The sequence below is a fragment of the Pygocentrus nattereri genome, chromosome 19 (assembly GCF_015220715.1).
Source record: "Pygocentrus nattereri isolate fPygNat1 chromosome 19, fPygNat1.pri, whole genome shotgun sequence".
Lineage (NCBI taxonomy): Eukaryota > Metazoa > Chordata > Actinopteri > Characiformes > Serrasalmidae > Pygocentrus > Pygocentrus nattereri.
The window spans coordinates 12,006,982-12,029,656 of NC_051229.1; the positions used below are offsets into that span (position 1 = coordinate 12,006,982).

The following is a 22,675-nucleotide window of genomic DNA, read 5'->3' on the forward strand; positions in this document are numbered from 1 at the left end:
TATAGAACTGTTTCACCATGCAAGGAACCCTTTAATTATGCAAGGGGTTCTTTGAGTGTTCATGGTTCTATATAGAACCATTTTCTTTACTGAAGGACCATCTTTTTAAAGAGCGTAGGATGTATGGCAGCAGTGCCTAATCCTATTACAGAAGTGGTCCCACCTCGGAGAGTTTAGCTCTAAACATAATCCAGGCCTTCGAAATAGCAATCATCTGAATATTGGAGCCAGGTATGTTGAATGTGAACTCTCTAGGGTTGGTAGATCTCCAGGACCAGGAATAGGCACCCCTGATGTGTGGCTTTACAAATTCAATTTCATGTTATCACAAAATCCCTGGTACTATGAACATAACATTACACTTTTTTGTTAATAATCGGTAACAACAATAATGAAACCCTATTTGATGCTATACAGATGTTTTTTAAATCAGGTATAAACATGTAGCTTATACAGAATAATAACAGCCGAATAATAATACAAGCTTCAATTCCGAAGGAAGTTGGGAGAGTAAGTATAACCTTGCAATCTCCATAGACAGACACTGACAGTGGAACAGGTTGCACTGATGAGCTCAGTGACTTTAAACATGCCACCTCTGCCACAAGTCAGTGTGTGATATTTCTGTTCTGCTAGATCTGCCCCAGTAAGTGCTATTATGTGAAATGGAAGCATCTAGGAACAACAGCTCAACCACAAAGCACTAGATCACACAAATGTCAGAGTGGGGCCACTGAGTGCTGAATCCTCTGTTGAATCACTAACAAGTTCCAAATGGCCTCTGGAAGCACCATCAGCAATCATCGTCCAGCATCAGTGTATCTTCTGGATGAAATCCCAGACACACTCCAAAAATCTTGTAGAAAGCTTCCCAGAAGAGTGGAAGCTGTTATAGTTGCAAAGTCATTGCATTGCATTTTCTGTTCATAATAACTGGGTACCAATAATTATGAAGGGCACATTTCAGTGCACAAAAGAATCTTCGGATTTGTGTTCGCAGTGAACATCCGTATGTCCTTATGAACACCCAACAATTCCAGTGACTCCACAGCATCAGACGGCATACAGAAACCTTTAATTTTTATTTACCACACATTTAAAAAAGTGAACCACACTATACAAATGGTTTTTCTGATAGCAGGAAACGATGCCGAGTACACATCCGAGGACCTGGTCAAACAACACGTTCTTTTTTCCCGGGATGTGCAGCTAAAAATCACTTCTTTTTTTCCTTTTTCCTCTTTTAAAACACTTCACTGCTACACTATGTGGCAGTATTCTTAATTCCTCTAATAATGCCATACTTTTTCTGTTTGTCGTGATATTCTGGATGATTTTCTTTCATTTAAATAGATGCAGCAGTTTGCATGCAACCCCTAGCATGAAGGGTTTCTGAATGGGTGTTTCAATAATAGTTTGCTTTTCACAAGATTTAAGGTAGTAGGTCTCCGTTCAGGTTTATTTACAATGATGAAGTCTGTCAGTCCTGAGCCAGGTCAGGTAAAGCGAGCCGCTCCGAGACACTCATGGTGCTTTAAAGGGAAGTCCAGCTCATGCCTGCTACAATGTTTTACACACACACACACACACACACACACACACACACACACACACACACGCGCATTCTCGTGCTCTGTCTTCCTTCTTTGACTTTCAAAATCCCTTCTGCGCTCATACATTCCCAACGACATAGGCCGAACGTCAAAAGGAATGATGTTTATTACATAAGAGACAACTTAAAAGAGAGCAAGAGAGACACAGGGAAGATGCGGAGGGGTGAACGAAAAGAAAACGTTTAAGCCAAGTAGCTGTAGGTGTCCTTTTCGCCGTCCACTCTCTCCAGGTATTCCTTCTCTATGAGGATGTCAATGCATTTCTGAAAGTGGAAAGGCAAATCAGTGATTAGAACCATACTAAACCATTTACTCTATATTTAGTCAAGCCATTTCTGTAGGTTATTACTTTATGTTCCACATTCATAGCTAATGATAAACATATGGCAGGTTGTGCTGCCCTAAAAAAGTTTCTTCTTTGAATCTGAAGAGGCCAAGTATGTTGAATAAAAATATCAGCTGCGGTAAATCTTTCTTTTATGACAATAAAGAGCACTAATTTGTACAGACATAACAGTCTATGCCAAAACAGATAAAAGGAGATGGGCCAGTAATGAGTTGGGCCGGTTACTGTGAGCCAACATACAAACACATTAAAAAATAAATAAATAAAAATACACAAGAACCTACAGGGTGCCTTACGACTTGGGCCTGACTATTATATTGGTTGGGCGATAACATTAGTCAGTATGAATGACATGCTTTTTTTGGCATCAGTGAAAAATACCGCAGATAAAACTCAAATTCGTGTTTTTTGGGTACAGCAGTGTTGGGTTTGAATCCCAGCAGGGGAATGCCATTGAGATACTCCTCCAAACAGATCTCCAGCTTAACTTTGCAGCAGCAACACAAGCTGAACTGGGGAATTTGAACACAAAACACCTTATTTTAAATGACATATGATCTAAAAATGCAACTAACCTTAACTCTAAACTAACCTTTAGCTTGACAGTAGCAAGGCACTCACAAAAAAAAAAAAAACTTTCCTATGAAGAAAACTGATGAAAAACAATGGGTAATTATCAGACGCCAGTGTTACTGTACATATTTTATTTAAAGTAATGAGTTTCTGCTGTTAATATAGTTTAATAAAAACGGACTATTGAGAAAAAAGTCATTTCACAATTCACAATAGACAATCACAATCAGTTTAAATAATAATTTCAGGACATATTTAACAAACTATTAGAGTATAAATAAAATCTAAATAGAAAATTATATCAGCCAATATTAATAGCAACAGCAGTGTTTGCTCCTTTTTTCGTATTGGTGAGACCCTATTTATTACCACCACTGCTAGACTAGGCTACTGCATGCTGAGTATCACTGAATAGAAAATATTGCAAGCACTAGGCTAATGAGCGAGTGACCTCATGGGACTGTATTTTGTCCATGTCCGTAGTAGTATGTATGTTTTACAACTGTTTGCAAAGCACAACCACCATCAAAAATCCTCTTGATTATCAGAGGAGCACACTGTAAGCACCACAGCAGTGGTCCAATGAAATGTAGAAATGTTGTGGTTCCTGCTTCTGGTTCAAGTCTTGCTGTGAACATTGCATCCAAATGCACGCTGATATTTGGAGAAAAGATCATAGTAATACAAATTTTAGAGCTGCTAAGAATATTCATTCACTTTTTACCTTGATGACAGGAACTCTGGGCTTGAATCTAGAAGAGAGCTGGTTAAGGACCTCGGCCAATAGCTGCTGGTGCTTCAGCATCTTCCTCATCTTCATGATTCGCACTATGGCTGCCTGCATGATTTGTTTTATTAACAAATATATATTTGATTAACTTACACCAGGTGGCATATGTATGAAGGGCATCTTTATAATCTACATAAATATCATTTTTTGTGAAACTGGATGTGAGATATACTCCTCTGGATTCTCAGAAGGTGAATAACTGACATCTAGTGGAAAAATATGGAATTAACTGGAAATGTGACTTGACTGAATCCAAAAAAGTGCAGAGCATTATACAGTTTAAATGATTTAAATAGTTGTCAATGTTAAATGTACTTTTCCACTGCTGGTGCAAATCATGTGTGTATGAGTTTACTGGGTATTGATAGATTTTTAAAAAATAATAAAATAAATAAAAAAGGACATTCTCAGATATATGAATGTGACTGTTTCTACAAATGATCAATCTGTGTGGTCATTAATGTTTATTGTATCCTACAGAAGATACTGCTTGGCACTATTGGAAGATTTGGACAATCAGTTGTGAAACTGTCTTCATGTATGGTTTTGGTTATTAATGAGATGATTTTTTTTTTACTTTTATGGGTAAATATGTCCATGTACACTCATCCATATGGCCCCAGGAGTGACGGTAAACTACATCAGAGACTGATAGCGAGAAATTTTAATGAGTATATGGGAAACTATGTAGCAACAGCAGCTTGTTTTTGGCAGACAGAATAGGAAGTGTGGAACAAATGGAGAAAGTGTCCCAGATTGCAGAGTGAGTGCTTACCTGTATCAACAGTTTCCTGTCTTCCTCAATGTTTTTGTGAGTGGTTTCCTGTTCTTGCTTCTGCTCGGTCTTCATTGGCACATTGATGTTCACTCGCAGCTTTTTACTGCATACATGAGATGAAGAGGAATTCATAATTGTATATATTACAATTATAATATAATTATTCATATTGTAACACGAAAGACTGGAATAGTGTTGAAAAACATTTACCATTTGCATGTCTTTTGTTTATATGGTATTTTCAGGGACAACACAAATTAAATCAGCATTAGCAAAATAATACCATCCGTGACGATGTGGCCAAGTGCACTTTTCACATGTAGTCCCTTTTATCATATTATTTAGTCTGTAAAGTAGTGTCAAACTGGAGAAGCACAGCATATGTTCAAAATATTCAGTGACCTACTTTTTATAACCCAGGTAGAGCTTTATGAGGGTGTCTGGTTTAAACTCAACCTCGTCCACATTAGCATTCTCATCCTCCAGCACCTGCACATGACATACAACAATCAGTCAGCATGTTGGTATCACAAGGCTGCCATTCAGTGGTCTTGCTTGAAAGAATGTTTGACTGAAAAATATTATTGCTAACTGAGCCCCACCAATGAAAAACCATATATTAACCATTCAAACCTTTTCTAGATTGTAAGTTTTTCTGTTTATTTTTCAACCTTTTACACGAAAAAGCCAAACTATGCCCCATTTGTGTTTTAGTGGCCACTTTATTTTAAAAACAGTCCATCAAACAATGCCATACCATGATTTTTCAAAAATAAATAGTTTTTTTTGTTGTAAGGGCTCAACTCTGAATGAAAGATAATAGGGGCCAGTAAGCATTAAACCAATGAAACTGGTAAAATTTGGTATATTAACTGCTAAATCCTACATTCAGAATTCAAAAATGATACTTACCAGCAATTTAGACTTCAGTAAAATCTGCAGGACCTGCACCAAAATATCCTAAATAAAGAACAATGTAAGTGTTTTAGATAATGACATTTTATGATAAAACCAGACACATTGTTTATGCTATTCGTGAAAGCGCGTGTTTTCACTGAGATTTGGCTAGCTGTACTAACTGCTTTGTACAACGTGATCAAAGTTACTCACTATTTTGATCTGAGTGCTGTCAGTCAGCTGTTGGACCGTGTACACGTCCTCTGTGTTGTACTGTAGCAGGATAGCCATCTGAAAAGTGGAGGCCTGCAGATAAAAGAGAAGCATTTACCAAACTTGATTTCATGACAACTGGAGGCTATCAATGTGCATTACCTAGTGACAGCATGATAGCATTGGCTAACATTCAGAACAGGGCTACACAGTACAGACAAATACATCAACCAGAGCTGTAAATACACTGAAATTATTGCAACACGCCCTGCAAAATATTAAAATATCAATGAATAAACTCACAAGTATTACTTTGAGCATGATTACAAAAAAACACAATGGGCATGGGTTAGAGCCTTGTTAGCATTTCCCAACCTTTTGTGCCTTTAGTATTGCAGACACTGATATTGTAATAATAATTAACAAATGATATGCGGTGCAGCTGTATTTGAGAGCCAAAACAAAGTCAGAACTGTCTTCATTCGCCAAATGTAGTTTAGTATATGAGAAAATTTGTTTCTGTTTAAACTATCCTTGAACGGTAGAAGTGAAAGAATACACAATTTGATCTGATACGATGCAGTAGTGTCTGCTATGTGCCTTGTGTTCTTATGTGAATGTCTGCACCCTGTACCATGTCAGTGATCAAAACTAGGCATCTGGTGCCTAGTCATTTAATTACAGGTGTGTCCATAGAATAATCACAATTTACTTTATTCTGATAGGAGGCACTCTGATGCTTAGTTTGGTCATAGACAGTGGTTTCCAAGAAAAATACACAGAAGAGGCTGAGGGACACAGTGACAGTTTTACATTTTGATACTGTCTCAAATAAAATTTTGATACTGTACTGAAATAATTTCACCCTTCCTAAACAGAATAGCAATTTTAGACTTTTGATTCCACGCCAGTAGACAGAATTCATGGTTCAATCCAACTGCAAACAAGCAGAACTGAAAGTCTAAACCTAGACTTTCTATTTATATAATAGTGACTGTAAGCAGTATTTCTTTTTCTTTTTGCAAGTGTCCTACCTGCAGTGTGTATCTGTTCTTGAAGCAGTTGGTGACCAGCTCCCCTTTGGACAGGTGGTAGAGCCAGGTGAGCTTGCGGCCGCTGTGTCTGCTGGCATAGAAGGCTGTGAACCTTTGGTAGCTTCTCTCCAACTGTGTGTGATTGCGAGTGTGGAGAGAGCAACAGTGCATTCAGTAAACAGCTACAAAACCCTGTCACAAAGTAATGCAATGAAGAAGCTCCTTAGTTAAAGGCATGATTAAAAACAATAAGACCTTATTAGTAAGCAAAACAATTATTACTGAAACATTACTTAACATGTTCATATGTGATTTGGGGTCCTGAGGACAATCAGTGAAGCAGCTAACATCCTTGGCTGAGGTGATAAAGCACACTTGGTTGTGGAAATGGATTTATGAGCAAGATGTTAACCACCATATCTTATGCCAATTATATCAGTCTGCCCGCTCCTCTTTCTTTCGGTTACTACAGGCCTATCAGTATGACTGCAGTATAAATAATATGATGTGCTGTGTGTAGTACCTCAGAAGGCAAAGCAAAAGTGCAGGACTGCTGGAAAGGCCAGGAACCGGAGCTTAGCACCTGGATACTGAAGTCCACTGAAGAAAAGAAACAGTTTATGAGCAATTCGGGAAACTACACAGGAGCAAATTTCAGTTCATTTTAGTGATAGGATAAGGATAAATCTTTTGCAATAGGGGTGTAACAATTCACTGACATAGAATTATGCCAATGTGCATCAGGGAGAAGATTTCAACTGTATTCTATTAATCATTCCATCTAACACAACAAACCAGGGGGAACACACTGATATGCACAAATATGAGTCCAGAATACTAATTCCATGAAATTTTCACATTTTTTTTACCAATCCAGAGACTTCACACACTGAGCACTTTATTAGGAACATCTATACACCTAACCATTCATGCAATTATCTAATCAGCCAATCATGTGGCAACAGTGCAGTGCATACAATCTTGCAGATACAGGTCAGCAGGTTAAGGTTTTAGCTTCACAGCAACCAACAGAATGGGGGGAAGAAAGCTCACGTCGAGTTACACTTATGTCAGCCAAGAACAGAAAACTGAGGCTGCAGTGGACACAGGCTCACCAAAACTGGGCAGGTTAAGACTGACCAAACATAGCCTCGTCTCTCAATTTCAGCTGAGGCACACAAATGGCAGGGTCAGAACTGAGCGCCAACAGCACAAATCCACTGACCCAACCTGTCTTGCATCAACAGTCCAGGCCGGTGGAGGTGGTGTAATGGTATGGGGAATGTTTTCGTGGCACACTTTGGGCCTGTTAATACCAATCAATCATTGCTTCAATGCTACAGCCTATTTGAGTATGAGTTGGTCATCATGTGCTTCATGGCCACAGTTTACCATCTTCAGAGGTCACTAATAGGTGGTCCGAGTCCAGAGCCAGCCACTGTCCTATGTGGACCTGGACCTATAACCAATAAACTATTACTTTATATAAGAATTTATTTATTTCGTTACTTTTCTAGCCTTAACGGCTAGGGCAGCTTTAGCGGCACAGGAAACTCACAGGCCAATCACGTGTTGTAAATATCAAACGTGACACTACTCAGCCAGTCAGATCTGTGCATTACGATGAGCACCAAGACTCGAGTGAGTGATGCACATACGGGAGGGACGAGGCCTGACCAAGCAGTTGGAGAAGAAAGTGAGCCAGATTATCTTACATAATGTGCTCTAAAAATTGAAAACTCACAATAAATGTTGTTAAAATATTACTGAGTTGTACTTTTTGATTTGACATTCAGTTGCTGACTACAGTATACGGCACGGAGTCATAATGCAAGTTAGACATGATGATGATGTTCCGGACCTTTGTTTGAGAAAATTTTCTTTAACGGACCTAATTGAATTTTTATTAAAGACCTCTGTTCTAAAGGCTACCAGCATGATAATGCACCATGTCACAAAGCAAAAGTAGCCTTCATGAATGGTTTCATGAATGTGACAATAACTTCAGTGCTCTTCAGTAGCTTTCCCAGTCACCAGATCTGAATCCAATAGAATACCTTTGGGATGTGACAGAACGACAGTTTCTCATGTAACGACAGTGCACCTGAAAAATCAGCAAGAACTGCGTGATGCAATCACGTCAACATGGGTCAGAATCTCAAAGAAATGTTTCCAACATCTTATATAATCCATGATGGGGTTCTGAGAAAAGCCATGCACAGTATTAGTATGGTGTTCATAATAAAGTGCTCAGTGAGTGTATATCTTGCTCCCAAAGGCTTTGCGAGCGGGTTACTGCTCATAAAAGTGTGTTTCTCATTGGAGTGATAAAATCTGCTGCATTTGTTAAAATTATCCTGAGAATACGGACTCGTGCACTGAATCCAATCATGAGCTGAATGCAGTTACACCCCTATTTAGCAATGCTTCTCAGATCATGCATACATACAATCTAAAGGCTCAGAGTTGGTGAGGTGCTTCTTGAATTGCTCGTTTAGATCTTTACTGACGCCAATGTCCTGGAACATGCGCTGGAGCTTGGACGTGTACTCAAAACCGCACGCTTGCTGCAAGAAGGCAGAGTGTCACATTTGGTTATTTAAAAGAAGCTGATGACTCACTGTCAAATTCCAGTAGGACTGTGCCAAGACTGACCGTAAAAAGCCTTCTGCTTTTGTTAGAACACTTCCTAAATCATTTTCAAGTGAGACATCTGACACCATTTTCTATTTTTATCAACTTACTGGAAAAATTCTGGTGTTAAAGTGAGCCATTCTATATAAAAAGGTACTACATGTTGAAAATGTATCGCAATGTATCCTGTTAATATCTGGGAATTTGCATTTTATTAATGACTTATACATGTGGACAGTATGTATTCTGTATACAGTGGCTCCAAAAATATTTGGACACTTTTAATGGAGTTCTTTGCTACTTCATAAAATGTTCAACAAAATGGTATTTGTTTCAGAGAAAAACACTTTTAGCCAGGGCTATGCAATACAGCAGTACAGTCACAAACTTAGGGAAAGGCCAACGAAACTACACTAAGGATTTCTGTGAAGCACAGAGGTGAAAACATCCAAGTCTGGGGCTGTTTTTCCTACAACAGTGTTGGTGAGTGTTCACCGATAGGATCAAGAACAAAGAAATGTACAAAAGGTGGAAAATAGGACAATACAATAAAACACAACATGAGCAAATGGTACAATGCCCAGTGTACAAGGTAGATTATCTTTTTATCTATTTCATTGTGGCTCACTTATGTCTTATTTAATTTATTGTAAACAATAACTCATTGGACCTCTGGGATGGAAAGGGATTCTTTGTGTGTATGTTTTGTAATGCTACAATAAAATGCTGTTTCAAAATAAATAAATAAATAAAATAGGCATTTTTGGACGCATGCAGATGTCTGCAAAGAAACTCTAAACGATAACGACTTGAAATAGATCAGCTGGCTTTTCTGTTTACAACAGCCTAAATGCCACTTGGTTTTGTTTCCCCAACACAATGAACTTAACAGATATATAATTGTGGTACAAATGCCCAAATGCTTTTTGGGGCCACTGTATATTTTATATTGACAACATATATCGCTGTATTTCATTTTTTTTTTTTTTTAGAGGACCGCACCTTCAGTTTTGAGATCATGCTGGCTTCGGCATCATCACTGGCACTGTTCTGGTGGACCAGTCGCTTGGCCAGCATCTTCGCATAAAACTTCTGAAACACGTCTTTATCTTCGATGTATTTAAAAACCACCATCTATGGTGGGAGGAAAAATGAGAATTCAAATGCGGAGCTGTTACCAAAATAGACAGCTGTAGGCATCTATGCAAAGTAGTAAATTTGACTTTGGTCAGTAAGCTCATATTTCGGTTAGTGCAAAAACTCACCACTTGATTCAGAGTGTCTTCAAGCTCTGCTTCCTCTGGGTTCTTGGAGCTGGGTTCATACAGAAGAAAAAAGTGTAATAGATCCTCTCCAAACTGAGCACAGTAAAACCACCCATACCCAGATCCTCACTTCAAATACCTTAACATGCATTTACATGAGTATCTGAGGGATTAGTAAACATATATGTGGTTCTTGAAATGCACACACCTTTTCTTAAGCAGAGAGTCACAGTATCGGGCCAGGAGTTCGGGAGATTTGCTAGAGGACTGGACCATCTTGGTGACTGCATTATTGTTGATGAAGCGCCCACAGGCCTGGAAAAGCAACATGGTAACTTCCTCAACAGCAGATAAATTATTTTAGAGAGGTTAAACATTACTGCTATCACTAGTTACATTAGTTTTGTTACCAATTATTTTGATGATAAAAATCTGTTTTTAAAAGAGGACAAACAATAAAAAGAAACTTAAACAATTAGAGACTTGACAAAACCACTACCATTAAATCCCACGATTATACAGTCCCAGGTGATTGCTAAGGTGATTGCCTTTCATTTCCTAATGAGATTTTTTTTTTAATGAACGCTGTACCAAATCAATGTATGTGCGATTGGTTCCAAAATCACTGTGCACTATTCTCATATAAGCTCAGAAACTCCAACCCATTAAAATAAATAAATGACAAAAAAATATATATCAGCCCTAAAAGGATGCATTTTACAGAGAGACATAAACATAACCCCAATAGAGTACCCTATCAGGCCTGACAACAATCATTAACACAAATCCTGGTACAAGTGCATCATGATTGAACACAGATTAACTATGGAGTGGGAGTAGATACCCTTCATGATGAGCATACCTTATCCAGTGCAGCAACAAAGCCAGCATCATTGTTAAATGCAGACATCACCAAAGCATTATATTTCTTATGGACATCCAAAATAGTCTGGACGTACATTTTAGGGTCCTGTTTGAAAGATATATAATAAAAAAAATAATAATAATACTTGCAAGTCAACAAACTGAAAAAAATTTGAATTAGCTGAGTCATATGGTCAAAGATTATATGATTTAATTCATTAGACAGATCTTTGAATATGTCTTAACAAACTGTGCTTACATTGAGAGCAGCCTCCCCACACTTCTCGACAGCAGCCAGGCCCTGGTTGTAGATATGTGTTTCCAGAAGCTTTTTGAGCTCTCCCAAACCGTCTGTGATCCTTGATACTAAGTTGTACATGCGACCAAGATCTGAAGTCGAAGAGAAAAGAGTCTGCTGAGCAAGCAAAACTGATTTTTTTAATTAATTTTTTTACCTTGTTAGTTCATGTCTCTGGTCATACTTTTAAGCAAAATTATTTTTTCCCCCCTGTAATCAAATGTCCTCTTCAGCCTCTAAAGCGTCTTCAGATTTTTGATTACATTTTACCTACCCCTCACACCACCCCCACCTAGCTCAAAGACCCATCATATCACTGTGTTTCACTCAGAAATACATCACATTAGGAAAATAGATTTGTTTAAAATGAACATGAATGGGAAACCATAATGTGATAGCAGTGCTGGGCAATATGACAATATATATTGTTGTCTTGATAATGTCACAATACAATATGCTTTTCTGAACATATTGTGGGTATCGCCAGTACTTGTAGATCACTGACCAACTGCCTGTTTCATGATAAGGACAGCAAAAATGGATTTAGTGCAATACAGTAAATAAAATATTGAATAGATGTCACTGTGATCACCGTTTTGATAGTGTTTATGTGGCACTACTGGTTCTTTTTCCTGTTCCAAATGATCATATGTCAGAAAAAGTAAATACTGCGTCACAACTCGTATCGTAAAAATTTCTTGAAGTATCGTGATTAGATTCTTGCCATATCGCCCACCTCTTTATCATTTGTAATGCATACAACAGATTCATCAAATGCAAGGCTTTTCAGTGAACAATAATAATACTGTAACAATACTGTACAAAATATATTGTGCAATACAGCACAATAATAATAATAATAATAATAATAATAATAATAATAATAATATGTAATAATAATAATATTATTACTACTACATACATAGAGTTAACTTTAAGATCATAAACACTGGAAAGCTAAGCATAAAGACATAATTCATAATAAGCATAATTCTTATTTACAGAATGTAAAGCAAATACTATTTTTAGCACATATCAAATACCAGAAGAGAAACACATATTTACCCAAATGCTTATGCATGTAATGGTTTTGTTTAGTATATTATAAAACCGCTTTCAGGGCTTGAGTGTCAGAATCGTTGTAGATCCCATACCTTCATTCTTATCTGCGTCCAGAAGGTTTTGGAACTCGGTGTGGAAGATCTCTAGGTGCTTCTCGATAAGAACCTGCTCACATTTCCTTGCCAGCTCATCCTGTGTGCTCTCGTGGAGGTAGACCTGCACCCTCCTCTGCTCTTCCAGGAGACGAGCTTCAGCCTGCACCATGACCACACAAAGGTTTAGATGCACGGTTTGGCAAACAAGCAAAACAGAGTAGGCAGAACAATATGTAGATGACAAGTTATAATAAATATTTAAAACATTTTAACAAGAACAGATAACGATTAATGCGTTTCCATATTTCTGTTACACAAAGAAAATAATATATTAACAAAACTTGTCCTATGAAAATATTAAAGCACTCCTGTCTTGGCAGCCTCACCTTTTTCATGTACTCAGTGACTGGGTTCTGTTGTAGGAACTCTGTACTTTCTCTTGTGTAGAACCGCTCGGTGTCTGCCAGGAACTGAGTCTCAAAGTACTCCTTATAGACGGACAGAGTCGGCCCTTTAGCAAAGGCGTCATCTTCATTCAGGCCCAGCTCCACTACATAAAGAAATAAAGGCTGAAATCCTCATATTATAGTATTAATCAAAGACAATTATTAATACATTATATTATTAATCAAAGTGCCTCATACACTGTTTATGTAACTAACAGTGTAATAAGCAAACCTGATGGCATACGAAATGAAATAAGCAAACCTGATGACATTTCTGTTCAAAGGTTTGGAGTCAATCCTTTTTTTTGTTATTTTAAATGGAATAATAAATCACAATATGGATTCAAATATTATTTAGATATTAGTAAACAGCCAAAGGCCATTTCTTCCCCATTATTTGTTTACAATACTTCTGTAACATTATCTGCAAGACGTGGAGAAAAAGTGTATTATAACTTCCCGATGACGTACAACTTTCTGTTGTGCTGTGCATCATTCTGAACAAATTTTAAATTATTTATTATTATTATTTTAATTATTTATTTTTATAGCTTACAGTACAGCACTAAGATATTAAAATGTATACATTTATTTGCAACCAATCCCATTTTATATTACTGAAAACACTGATCCCAAACTTTTGAAGGAAAGGTTATGAGGACACACCATAAGACTGAACCACTCCGCTGATGAGTCTAGTGTTGATGGTCTCTCCGTTACGCTCCTTCTCGATAAGCTTCAATACTGCATTTGTAACCTGGGATAATCAACAGAACAACTGTTTGTGGAGGTGAGTGAAAAATAACAAATAACATTCAAAAAAGCAACTGTCTTCAATGTTTTTTGATGCATTTATGATAATTAATCCCAGTCCCCTCTAAATAAATAAAACCTTCCTCAAGCATCATATGAAGCCCTGACCTGCTTATTCAGAGGCCGAAACAGGCATTCCCTCCACGTTACCAAGGCGAGCTGAACAGAGAAAAAGACCAAATATTACATTCTGGAGAGCATGTGACACTTTGGAACCAATCAGGCCTGGGATAAACTTTACCGAGTAAATTTCATATATGCCTTTGCGACCCTCATCACATTCGCGCCGAACCCAGTGACGGTTGAGGTAGGCACAGATACCATTGAGCACTTTACTGGAGAACCGGTAATCTTCCCACTGCTGTGTGTAAAACTTCAGAACACTCTCATCCATCAGGTCTTCTCCATCCTAACAGGACATAGAAATGAATGAATGAATGAACGAGTGAAAGAAAGAAAGAAAAAAATGTTTATTATGAGGGTCGAGCTTATATGAAAACCAATCTGTATCTGCCATTGAATTGTGTGCACATTTAAGTGCAACTATTTAAGCTCTAATAAGAACTTCAAGATGTTGGTAATAGGTAATGACTAGTGTCTATAAACAATTCATCAGTTTTAAATAAAATTACCACGTAAAGCCTGAGTCAGGAATTTTAAAACGGGAACTGATTTAAGTTTAGTAAACCACTTAACAAACCAGCAAAGCACTAAACTTTTCCAGTACAAGTCCTTGCATCTGCTCCAAAGGATGTAACACTGGAGTACAGCACTGAAAAATCTTTTTAATGTAATTTTAAATTCAAAACTAGGAATGAACCAACATGGAAATTGTGTGCTGATGCCAATATGCAATGTTTGCCAATGCATATGTAACATTTATAGAAGGTAGAAATTGGTACCTGAATTAGTATTACAGAGAAATATAACATTTATACTACAGTAAAATGCAGAGTAGTGTAGTAGCCCAGCATCACCTAAAGTTTTTTTTTGCTTAATTGAGTGCCAGCGAAGTTTAGCACCAATCAATGACTAGCCATGTCAACTGTTTGACATTTTAGTTATAAAGAGGCTAAAACAGATAAAGCTTCCCATAAGTAGTGAGCAAAAAGGTGCTTTCAACTGCCAGTTGTGTCTTTTGGTTATCTCTGAAGCAGCTTAACAGGGATCTACTATTATACCTTTAGCAAGTTTGTAAGGTAATTCTTCAGAAACTCCTTCAGTCTCTTGTAGAGCTCAAGGCCCACAAACTGGGCTCCTCCTGGAGTGGGTGCCTTCTTGGAAGGCTTGGACGGTGGGACGCCCGGCCCGCGGGCCTGGTTAGACTGGTGCACACTGGTGCAGTAATTGTACACATGACTGGGAGCAGAAAGTTATGGTTTTAACAACAGATTAAACTACAGATAAGGTACAGGTTATTTACACAAATCAACTAAACTGACAAAGATAAACTGTTAGATCTTGACTCAATAGCAAAGAAAACTGACATACAACCTAAGGTTATTTACTCAGATCAAAAAGGTTCAAAAGGCATACTTCTTCTTTTTCTTCTTCTTTCGGCTGCTCCCTTTAGGGGTCACCACAGTGGATCATCTTGCCCTATCCATAACCTCCTCTACTTTCACACCAACCATCTCCATGTCCACCTTCACTACATCCATAAACCTTCAAAAGGCATATACTGCAATAAGTAATTCATGGATTTGAACTTTTGCTTATCAACTTATAGGTCAAAGACCTGTAATTTTTTCTAACCCCTAAGCTACCAGACACAAAGCCAGACTGATCAAGATGTCTGGATTACTGATATTTGAGTAGAGAACGCTATTGACTTGGCAAAACTGATCATTTCAGTAATTTCACTGTTACTGACAACTACTAAGAAACTGCTTATAAGACATGCCTCAATTTACATACAAACACTGCATATTTTAATAGGTTATGTGCTCTATTAAACAGTTTGTGTCCAAATAGTTGTCAACTGAGTTTCTAGTCAATGAAGATTAAGTTCTGTCATCATTAAGCTGTTGCGCTGACTGATTTTGAAAACTTCAGCTGCCTCCCTCCCACAAGAGTATAACCCGTACATCATAGTGATGCACCAGTGGTGCTGGTGCAAGTCAGACAAACAAATTTACTTGCATGCACAGTTCCGAGCTCGGCAGTGATCAGTTTGCTCTAGGCAGTTGACCTCCCGATGACTGCAACCGGTCCTGATCACCTTATTTGTTCCTGGACCTTGCCCTGACTGCGATTGGTCCTAATCGCTGTGTTTGTTCTGAGACTTTCTCCTGACTGTGGTAGCAATTACCACCCATGCCTTTTTTTCTTCCTTAGACCTCCTGAAGACTGCAACTAGTCCACCTGACACATGGGTGCGTGCACAGAGCAGGCCTCTAGCAGCCTTGAGTGAAAAGGTGGACAATTAAATTACACAGCACGTTCAGCAGTAGTTCAAGTCTGTTTTGTTCTGTTATCATTTGCAGCAAGTTGCCGCCCTTTTTACAGCCAATTTGTTTTTAAGTAAACCACACACAGACGCTCTCTCGCTAATCAATGACCAATCATTGCAGCACTTATCAGTTTTCCAGATTCAAGCCTCACTCTCTTACGTAATTTCCAAAATACATGTGTCTGTCTCTAGCTATCAAACTGACATACACACACAAGTCCGCTACACATAAGGATACGTGTAGAGCTCCATGTAGCGTGACTTGGCCATGCTCTGGCGAGTGTAGACCTGCTGAATGCCCGCACGCAGGTCATCCCAGATCTGGTCCAGCCCAATCTGTTTGAGTCCATGAGGGTTCTGGCTTCTGTTTGACGACATCCTCTCCCCTCCAACTCGCTCCCTCCCTGCCCTGCTGATCTGCGTCAGATGCTCCTCCTGGCGTTCTGCTCTTCGCTTCCCTTTTCAATGAGACGGTGGACAGCTAGTCCTCCATAGGGCACGGCGGACAGAGGAGACGATGTAGAGGAAAGACAAGGGCTCTGACCCCCTGGCAACCGTCACCAAGTCACTTTCAAGTAACAGTCAGGAAAGAGAACTGTGGAAAAACACCAGAGACGGTCTAAGGTTATATAGGGACACAGCCTGTAGCTATTTTTAGAATTATGTCCATGTATGATCTACAGTATAATTACATCGTGTTAGATGTTGCCAAAAACAGAACCTTTTTGACGTAGATGAGATTACCTAACCCAACTATAATGATTGTTATTTTTAAGAAAAACTAATAATTACTGCATCTAAAATCAACACCAAATTGTGGGGTGTGGTGGATGAAATGGTCACACCACCTGCCACTTTGGAGGATCTGTTTTTCATATCAGTTTAGAAAACAGTGATATCAAACCTCTGTACTATATGGCTAAAACGGTGCAACCTAAAATCAAATCTGTGGGCTCCAAGTGTTAAGCTGCCACTTACCAATTAATACCAGTTGAAATAGATTTAAAAATAAAAACAATTGTTGTCTCAACAGCCATATCTGATGTGGACGTAATCAGAACTTGTGCGCCTAATCAATCATTTCACATGTTATATGATGGCATAATGTTCTCCCCATTTCAGATTTCAGAAGCAGCAGGTATCCATAAAAGTTATAGCTGACGGCACTACATGACATCTCAGTACAGTAAAATGTATAAGTAAGAAAGAGTCCTTTTTGACTTTCTCTCACTCCACTGCACAGACAGGGGGGGATTAAAAAAACTCAGCATTAAAGAAAAAGGTGATGTAGTGTGTTACACGTGATGGGCAACAGTATCTTGTCATATTAAGCAGAAAAAAGGTGGATGGGTGTATATGTAAGCCCAGAAGCCCTGTCCTTGGAAGTCCTGGGCTGCTTTCTGACTGCAGTGTCACAATCATGGCCACCTTGACTTGTCTTCCCTGTGGCATGAAACCCAAATCTCTCATGCAACACAGCAAGGCATGTGCGAAGAGGCGGGAAAAGTGACGTCAGTGGATTGCAGATGAAATAAGTCAAGATTAGAAAAAAATAAACATACGAGAAAGAAAGAAAAGAAGCTGCAGCGTCACCCCCTCTTACCCCCCTCCAGGATAATCGCTGTTTGTAAGGAAGCTACACTATTCATTATATTCTGGGGTTCCCTCCTTGTAACCATAGCAACAGCTTCAAGAGCGCGAGCACGGAACTGAAAATAGGCGGTGGAGCGCTTTGAGCCAGAGATGCTGCTGTAAACCAAGCAAGCTTGCAACATCCAAACATCAGACCATGAATTCTCAAACTTGAAGAGACTGCATGGGCAATTAGTCCAATGATGCACTTTAGTCAACAAAGCGTAGCCTAATAGGGAGTCACTTAGAGAAGCAAAGATCAACACTACACAAATAACTTCACTGTTTTCCTTTAGAAAATGAGGCCTATGGTTTGGTTACACAAGCTTTATGCAGCAAGCATCCTAATTTGATGCCTCAGCCTGAGGCAGTTTCATCAATATAACGAGAGATCAGTAGTGCAAGATTCAAAAGCCAGGCGAAAAAAATAAATTCATTTGAAACATAAGCCTCTCTCAACCCTAACCCAATAATTTCTGAAAATCATTTTTTGATTTAAATTAGTTTTTTAATAGCAACCACAAATCAAGGACCTTTGTTTAGGTAACAGGGTGCAACTCAGGAGCAAAGGTCAAAGAAGTTCAATCTCAGGGAAACTAGATGAACCTATCAGTGTTTGTGTTTACTACTACTTCTTCTTCTTCTTCTTCTTCTTCTTCTTATTATTATTATTATTATTATTATTATTATAATACCACATTACTACAAATAAGTAAACCCAAACAGATTCATGTAGCCCTTCTAATCAATTAACTCCATAGTGATCTCCATAGAAACGCACCATCATTAGAATGGGACTCTGGAACGGCCACACATGAGCCTGTCACCATGCCCAATGCTAAGCATGAGCTCCAGGGCAAAAACCCCCCAGCACTGGGCTGTGGAGCAAAGGAACTGCATTCTATGAAGTGATGAAGCACCATCCAACACCTGTCGGGATGAACTGAACTGACCCAACTGACCACTGGGGTTTTTTACTCTTCTTGTTAAAACTCTGTCTTTTCTGGAATTCTGTGAAGCTGCTTTGCGACAACATCCGTTGTAAAAAGCACTATACAAATAAATTTGATTTGATTTTATATTCAACCAACATTAGGACCTGACTTCACTAAAAGTCCAGTGGCTGAATACAATCAAATCAACCTCACAGCAATGTTCAAACATCTGGTGTAATGCCTTCCCAGAAGAGTAGAGGGCTGTTACTGTGGGAAATGGGTGGGGGACAAACTCTCAATTAACACCCTAGATTTCACACTGGACAAGCAGGTGTCTACAGACTTCTGGACATATAGTGTAAACACAACTGCAAAGGGACAACAGTGGCTAACATAAGCTAATGTAACAGAACAGCACTGGCCATAAACTACTTTGCTGTCTCAAGTGTGGCCTGTATGTGAAATTCCAATGGTAGGCTATTCCCTAATAAGGCAAAAGAAGGCTGCCAAAACAGCCCAGTTAGGGTTTATCAATGACCAAACATTCACTGCCCGTCAACTGCCATCAACATGACCATAGAGAAATTGAATACTAACCTTTCGAGCCTAGATGACCTCTGTCAATGGACAGACAAGCTGTCGTAGCACGGCAGCCAGCTATTTCATTAAAAACAGTGGCTGCATTCGCACCATTCACTTAAACTACATTACAACGCCATAGCTGGCTAATGACATTGCTAACCTAGCAGTCGCTTGCGGGCCCTTTTTGGCGCAAGCTAGCAACATTCAGCCGGTTAATAAATACAATTCGGACTAGGCTGGAAGCCGCGGGGTTTGTTCACGGAGTAAAACACAACTGCTGGGTCTTTTTATGAAGCTAGCTACATGTTTAGACACTATTTTAACTCTGCCTAACGTTAGCCAGCTAGCTCGCTGGCTTTATATCTGCGTTAGCCGCTAATGCTAACGAGTTTAACGTGAAACAGTAAGGCCTCGTATGGGGAGCTAAAAGCTAGCTAGCTGATGTGTTTATTCCTTTTGAGATTTTCCTGTATACATTTTCAACGGATAAAAAAAAGTATACAACTCATAACTTCAGCTTTAGGCACATATTATTCCCACTTTCTCCTTAATATCCACTAGATTCTGAAGTAACCACACCATTAAATCTTAATAAGACGTGAAGTATGAGTTGATACTACCACTACTGAATATCAGATCGTCTTAGGTTAAGTTAAGTTTCTCTCCGTAGTTTAATAGTTTCGAACCTGTTTTGTGCTCATATATTGTGGAGCCACACTCTCCCTAAACATGATCCCATCAGAGAGCTGTTTGGGTTGTATTCTGGAGGACAGACGGTTTATTCATTCCATGAAAGAGAGAGAAGGAAAAACTCAAGTGGTTTGGCGGACGAATTCAGTTCATTTCAGTTCAATACTTCATAAGAGCAAATGCTTTAGCTACCTGTAAAAGCTCAAGATTGTTCTTCTAAGTCTTTAATACAAATAGCAGGCAATATTTTGTGTTTGAGTGCTCTCTAAAAAGACCTGTAAGTTAGTAATACTGAATTTCTACAATGCTCTACACAACTTCTAGAATAATAACCTTTTCGCCTCCTATGCTATACAGTACCCGTGGTGTGTTCTGTCATAGTAAGCTATAATACTGTGTCTCTATTTACAGTAAGATTCTAACAGAAATCCTATATAACCTAAATGCCTTTAGCATCACGACTACAGTTCTCTCATAACATGTGTAATCCATGGCACTCTTATGCACACAGATATCAATGTATATAAAAACTAAAAACAGGTAAACAAATAAAGGCTCAGATTAGGATAAAGTAAAAATAGAACAACCAGTCTAGTTCAACTAAATGGCCCTGAGCAGGTATTTAAACTGAATTACTCAGGTTCTTTCATTAATGCCTCCACACGTTTATGTAGCATCTATAACTGCACCTGTATGTGTGAAGGAGGCATTAATTATGATTAACACGGTTAACTGTAATGAATATTACTGTAGCTGAGCAGAGCTAAAGCTGCTAAGTTGGCGCTCTTACCACCACCATCCTCTAACAGCGAGCCGAATCTGCAGCTCCCAAATAAACAAAAACAAACAAAACACGAGCTTAAATCCACAGCTTTCTGATAATACTCCGAAACTGTGGTTCACAATGACGCCCCCGTCTTGAAAACAGACTCAAAGTATTCCCAGTTTTCACGAACAAAGCAGCAGCACTTCACACCGAGAGCAGAAAATAAAAAATAAAACACTTCGTCAGATTTGTGCTCGCAGAAACGCGTCCCTAAGAAACATGGCGCTCAGCGTACGACGTTCCGCTTCTGTGGTCGCTTTCCAGGGAAGCAATGAAAGTGAAGAAAATAAGTGACAGAATAATGTAGAAAATATATGATTTTACCGTAATAAAATTTATCCGAAGATGAAACATTCTAATAAAGCAGAAACAAAAAGACTGCACTTTTAGAGAAGAAAAATAAGTGATGAATAAAGGACAATATTTCACAAGAAAATAAGACCACAATAATCCAAATGAAGGACAAATGAACAATGCACAACAGAAAACACTTAACTCGGGATGCAGAGGTAGGCTTGATGATACTACTACTACTACTACTACTACTACTACTATTACTAATAATAATAATAATAATAATAACAAACTTCCCCAATTACCATTTCACTCAGTCACTTTATCAGCATTATTATTACATCATATCTTTGCTATGGACAATAACACTTTAACACTAAGTCACTTAAAAGAACACTAAGTCACTCTAAAATGTATATTGTCTCTATATTTTGTGTGTATTTAATATATTTTAGTTTATTTTTCTTATATATATTTTTTAACTTATTTACTTTCTGTAAATCATGGGGCAGTTGTGGGCTGGAGGTTAGGGAACTGGTCCTGTGACCGGAAGTTTCGATCCCCAGCACCCACAGTCCATGACTGAGGTGTCCTTGAGCAAGACACCTAACCCCCAATTGCTCCCCGGGCGCCGTGGATAGGGCTGCCCACTGCTCCGGGCAAGTGTGCTCACTGCCCCCTTGTGTGTATGTATTCACTAGTGTGTATGTGGTCTTTCACTTCACGGATGAGTTAAATGCGGAGGTGGAATTTCCCCGTTTGTGGGATTAAAAAAGTATCACTTAACTTAGAGTGATTACCTGAGCCTCACCACAAGCATTTCAATGCATAAATGTCTTGACATGTTGTGCAAATGACAAATAAACTTGAACAACAATAATATTATATGGCACATTATAATATTGCATTAAAATGATGATAAAAAGAAGTACTGCCCTCCTCCTGCCCACTTTAGTCTGAGGGCGATATGATGCACTCAGATGCCTAGTTTCCATCCCAGACCGCTGATGTCCTGATTCATTTTGTTGTCTGCGTGCTGTCCATATTAGGAAATCTGTGCCTAAGCATGTTCCAAACCCATTAAGTCTTATTTACAATATCACTGGATTATATGAATGAGCTGAGGCCAGTTTATTACCTGAAAACAACAGCAGCTTCTTTATTTAGTTTGTTTCTCCTTTTTATCTATTTACTTTTCTCAGTAAAGGCTTCTTGACGGATACCTATCCTTTCACACCCAAAGCGTCAAGTTGTCTTCTAAAGGTGGGAGGATGAACAGAAACACTTGAGGATTTTTCCAGATCTGAAGTAAGAGTGGAGCGTGATTTTCTCCTCCCTCTGACAGATGAAAGCTTTAAGTACTGATTATCTGATGGGGACACATTCTTAAAAAAGATGGTTCTTCATTGGTTCTTTAATAAAGAAAAGGGTTCTGCATAAAAGCATAAACAATAAATGTGCTATAGATGCTTCTATACAGAACCTTTTTGAAAAGGGTTCTATATAGCACCCCAAAGGGTTCTTCTACTATTACAAGGTAAAA

General features: G+C 38.6%; 1 protein-coding gene across 2 annotated transcripts; it reads right to left on the reverse strand.

The window, feature by feature from the left end:
* Positions 1-1,063: 1,063 nt before the first annotated feature.
* Positions 1,064-21,041, reverse strand: cul1a (cullin 1a). Of its 2 annotated transcripts, none has more exons than XM_017707398.2 (22): positions 20,803-21,041; positions 16,412-16,768; positions 14,903-15,080; positions 13,963-14,130; positions 13,830-13,880; positions 13,575-13,665; positions 12,849-13,012; positions 12,460-12,622; positions 11,267-11,397; positions 11,006-11,113; positions 10,352-10,458; positions 10,144-10,192; positions 9,881-10,012; positions 8,694-8,811; positions 6,768-6,844; positions 6,245-6,376; positions 5,211-5,303; positions 5,013-5,060; positions 4,507-4,589; positions 4,098-4,203; positions 3,257-3,370; positions 1,064-1,876 (listed from the first exon to the last, which is right to left on the reverse strand). In XM_017707398.2, exons 2-22 carry the CDS (start codon positions 16,549-16,551, stop codon positions 1,796-1,798), a joined length of 2,334 nt encoding a protein of 777 aa, XP_017562887.1. In that variant the 5' UTR covers positions 16,552-16,768; positions 20,803-21,041; the 3' UTR covers positions 1,064-1,795. The 2 variants fall into 2 exon arrangements, with proteins under 2 accessions (XP_017562887.1, XP_017562888.1); XM_017707399.2 differs by lacking the exon at positions 20,803-21,041 and adding an exon at positions 17,152-18,431.
* Between the last annotated feature and the right edge of the window lie 1,634 nt (positions 21,042-22,675).